This window comes from Brassica napus, chromosome C4 (genome assembly GCF_020379485.1).
Source record: "Brassica napus cultivar Da-Ae chromosome C4, Da-Ae, whole genome shotgun sequence".
Classification (NCBI taxonomy): domain Eukaryota; kingdom Viridiplantae; phylum Streptophyta; class Magnoliopsida; order Brassicales; family Brassicaceae; genus Brassica; species Brassica napus.
The window spans coordinates 18,423,380-18,427,216 of NC_063447.1; the positions used below are offsets into that span (position 1 = coordinate 18,423,380).

At 35.7% G+C, this 3,837-nt stretch overlaps 1 protein-coding gene across 1 annotated transcript; it reads right to left on the reverse strand.

Moving 5' to 3' along the window:
- Nucleotides 1–2,646: 2,646 nt before the first annotated feature.
- On the reverse strand, nt 2,647–3,613 carry LOC106394835. Its single transcript, XM_013835394.3, has 2 exons — nt 3,416–3,613; nt 2,647–3,294 (listed from the first exon to the last, which is right to left on the reverse strand). Exons 1-2 carry the CDS (start codon nt 3,458–3,460, stop codon nt 2,710–2,712), a joined length of 630 nt encoding a protein of 209 aa, XP_013690848.2. The 5' UTR covers nt 3,461–3,613; the 3' UTR covers nt 2,647–2,709.
- Between the last annotated feature and the right edge of the window lie 224 nt (nt 3,614–3,837).

Below are 3,837 nucleotides of genomic sequence, written 5' to 3' on the forward strand. Positions count from 1 at the left end.
CCCACAGGATTTATTCGGTGAAGTCAGGGTATTGGCTTGGTACACATTTACCAAACAATAACCAACCAATACCTACATATGGGAACACAGAGCTTAAAGCAAAGATTTGGAAGACAAAAGCTCCAGCTAAGCTGAAACATTTTCTCCGGAGATTATTGACCCGTTCACTAGCTACTGGTAGCAATTTGAAACGAAGACATGTGATAAGAGATGCAGTATGTCGACGATGTTGTAATGAAGAAGAAACTGAAGATCATATATTCTTTGAATGTGAGTATGCAAAGAAGATATGGAGAGCTTCAGGAATTTCCAATCTAACGATTCTCATTCAATCGACCAGTTTGGAAGACACAATTGGAGCTCGTCTACAGATTTGTACATCAACAAGATATAGACTCTTTCAGGACATACCATTATGGATCCTCTGGAGATTATGAAAAGGAAGAAATGTGTTAGTTTTCCAACAAAAACAAACACATTGGATGAATATCATTCAATATGCTAAAAGTGATGCAAAGGAGTGGAAGCAGATAGAAGATGCAGAAACAAATGTGGTTGATTGAGAAACAATAATACAACAGTTCAATCACATGGACATTGGACAAGGCCTCCACAGGGATGGGTAAAATGCAATACAGATGGAAGTTTCATCAATCAAGAAACATTAACAACTGTGGGTTGGGTTGTAAGAGATTCAAATGGAACATATCGAGGTGCTGCACAAGCTATAGGAAAACAAGTACAAAGGCCTCTGGAAAGTGAACTATAAGCTATTCTGCTAGCGCTTCAGCATTGTTGGAGTATGGGTCATCATAAGATAATTATGGAAACAGATTACAAGACGGCAAAAAAGATTCTACAAGACAATAAGCTTCAGTTTCCAGTTTACAATTGGACAAGAGATATTAGAGAGTGGTGTAAGAAGTTCGAAGAAATACAATTTCAGTGGATCAACAGAAGATCAAATAAGGTGGCAGATAAGCTAGCAACTTCAAATCCAAATCAAACTTCTTTTTTATTTCATTATTATGTACCAAACAACATAACAGTTTTTCTTCAAGAAGACTATGCATTATCTCATTCAAATTAATGAAATGAGTTGATATAAAAAAAAGAGGTTGCTATTCATTGTTGACAAAAAAAAAAAAGATAAAGAGGTTGTTTCTCTTGCTTCTCGTTTCTTTTAAGTTTGTTTCTATCACACTTCCATCTCTTTTTTTCCTCTGAAAATGTTTAAGAGCCCATAAGAAAAATGTTTAAAGAATCCAACCTTTTCGTTTTGAACCCTATTTAGCTGGCCTGTTCAATACTTCCTTGTAACCCCTCTTAAAAACATACTTTTCGTTTGAATATATTACGTATCAAAAATAAATTATTTACAATACTTCAATTTTTTTTTCCGTCTAAAATATTTTACTATATTTTTATAGAATGATTATAAAACAAAATTTCAACAGAAATTATACATTCTACATAAAATCATAACTACTAAAATTTTACATGTATTATATTTATTTTATAACTCGGAGGTATACAGCAGGTCGAGATCCAACCAACTAGTTTTTTGGGGGTTTGATCACCAGCACCAGCCAGACCCGATTGATCGCAAGGCCGAGATCCAAAAAATATAATATGTGAGATTTTCTCCCAACAATTCAATATATCGTACTAGATCAGAAAAGTTGTTGAAGCTCATTCATATAGTGTTAGGCCCACTAGTAACCACTCGATTATGCAAGCTGACCAACCTTTACACAAACTCATCAACTTCTCCATGATATCATTTCTGAAGAATTTGATTTGTTTGTTAACATGGAATGTTGGGAATTTTATTGTCGTTTAGATTCATATAAACAAAAGTACGTTATGTAATCAAGCTAAGTTCTCCTGTTATAAACTCATTATTTGGTTATGCTTTTGTGTTTGCTACTTTCTTTCTTGCTCTTAAATAACCTATGTGAATGATTTGCTATTGATGTTAAGAGTAGGCTAAAAAGATATCTTGTATTTGGAAAAAAATAAGGTTAGTGGGTGAATTAGTCAAAAAGAATAGTGCAAAAAAGCAAAACCAAGAAAATTGGTCCTCGCACACTTTTTTCTTTAGGCTCCACCGACTCTACACATGCCGCCTATATAGGCAAGATAACTGTTATTGTCGCTGACAAAATTAGTTTTATTTTTATTTATATCTTCTTAGAAGATACTAATTCAGATTTGTTGGGTTCCAAAAATCCAAATCACTATTCACTCATCAACCTCACATCATTTCATCTTAAAGTCTTCCTCGCACACTTTCTCTGTCTTCTTTTACACACACAAGGGAATAGAATTGTTGAAAAGGGCCAGGCCAGTCTATTTTAGCCTAAATCCGTTTTAAGTTCCGGCCGGTTTTAATATTGATTCAAAGCTTTAAAAGCTCCACGCTGCTAACTTGCAAACAATCTATGGACGATGTTAACCTTATCATAAGGTGGTCCGGATCAGCCTTTGGACTCACCATAACAACCTTACATGAGAGGAAATAATTCAAGCTCTAGCGCTCGGCCTGTTCAAAACCGGACCGGTCCATGGACCCACTATAACAGCCTCCACATGGGAGAAAAAGGATTCAAGCTCCAATGCTTTTTTTTGCAGTGGAAAGAAACAAAGAAAAATGAACTCTTCATAAACATACTTGATGCTTGAATGAAAATATGATTACATCAACAATCAAGGAAAGAGAAGTCTTTGGTACTTGGTCTCTCTTTTGGAACTAGAATCATCGCAGTGAACCCTCTTCCGGTTAAGATTACTCCCACAGCTATTTGGTGACAATGGCGTTGCTTCGGGAATAATCACCGGTGGAATTTCGAATGACTCTCGCTGCGGTGGTGGATAACGCCATTGTGGAAGCTGTCCAGCCAAAAGCAGAGTCTGAAGCAGAGGCCCCGCCTTCAAAACCGCATTTAAAAGCTTCCCTTTCTCCGGTAATGTCATGTCTGGAAAATCTAACTCGAGCTGCATCGGCGGTTCAAAAGATGAGACAATGCTTTCCTCACCGTCGGATGAAAGAAGCCCACTGATGTGTGGGTCTTGTTCATCTACAGTTTGGTGTTGAAGGATGATGTTTTTGTGAAGAAGAAGCTTCTTGTATCTCTTTTGTGCTTCATCTTTCTCTTTAATAGTTTTGTTGAGGAGATCTTTGAGCTGCATTATGTGGCTGTCTTTGGCATTGAGTTCTTCTTGGGCTACTCTTATTGTTTGCTCTAACTCCACTCTTGTGTGGAGAAGTGAATGTCTTAACTCTTCTATTGTCTGCCCACAAAAATAAACATCTGAGTTTGGAGGAAAATTGAAAGTGAATCAATCAAAAAAAATTAGAAAAAGAAAGTGAATTAAGCTCTTGAAGAAGAATGTAGAATTGTGTTTAATTTACCTTTATACCACAACTAAGCAGATAATTCTGTGGTCTCTCCATCATCTTCAATGAATCAGTTGTAGAGTGAGTGAGAGAGTTATATATATGAGTTATGATGGGTTTATATTGTATGTTGTCATCGTTATAAATAAAATATAGGATAGATTTGATTTGCACTGGTTTTATTTATGTTAATTAGTGGGTGTTTTTTAGACTAGTCACAAGGACCTGAGACAAAAATGTCTGATCCTTTTTTTCCATTAAAGAGAATCTTTATTGACTTTTTCCTTCGCTTTTTTAGATTTTACAAAAAATACAAAACAGAAAAACGCGTTAAACGGTAATAATGATTCTTGATCGCAATTTGACTGAACAGTAAAGTAGTTATTACATGGTCTTTTCGGTCTCGATGCGAGAGAAGTAGAGAATTTTAGTTGCAA

Excerpts from the sequence above, each read along its gene's own strand:
- LOC106394835 (XM_013835394.3), bottom strand. The coding sequence starts at position 3,460 with ATGATGGAGAGACCACAGAATTATCTGCTTAGTTGTGGTATAAAG. Across the intron at positions 3,295-3,415 it reads TGCTTAGTTGTGGTATAAAG|ACAATAGAAGAGTTAAGACA; the intron begins GTAAATTAAACA and ends TTTTGTGGGCAG.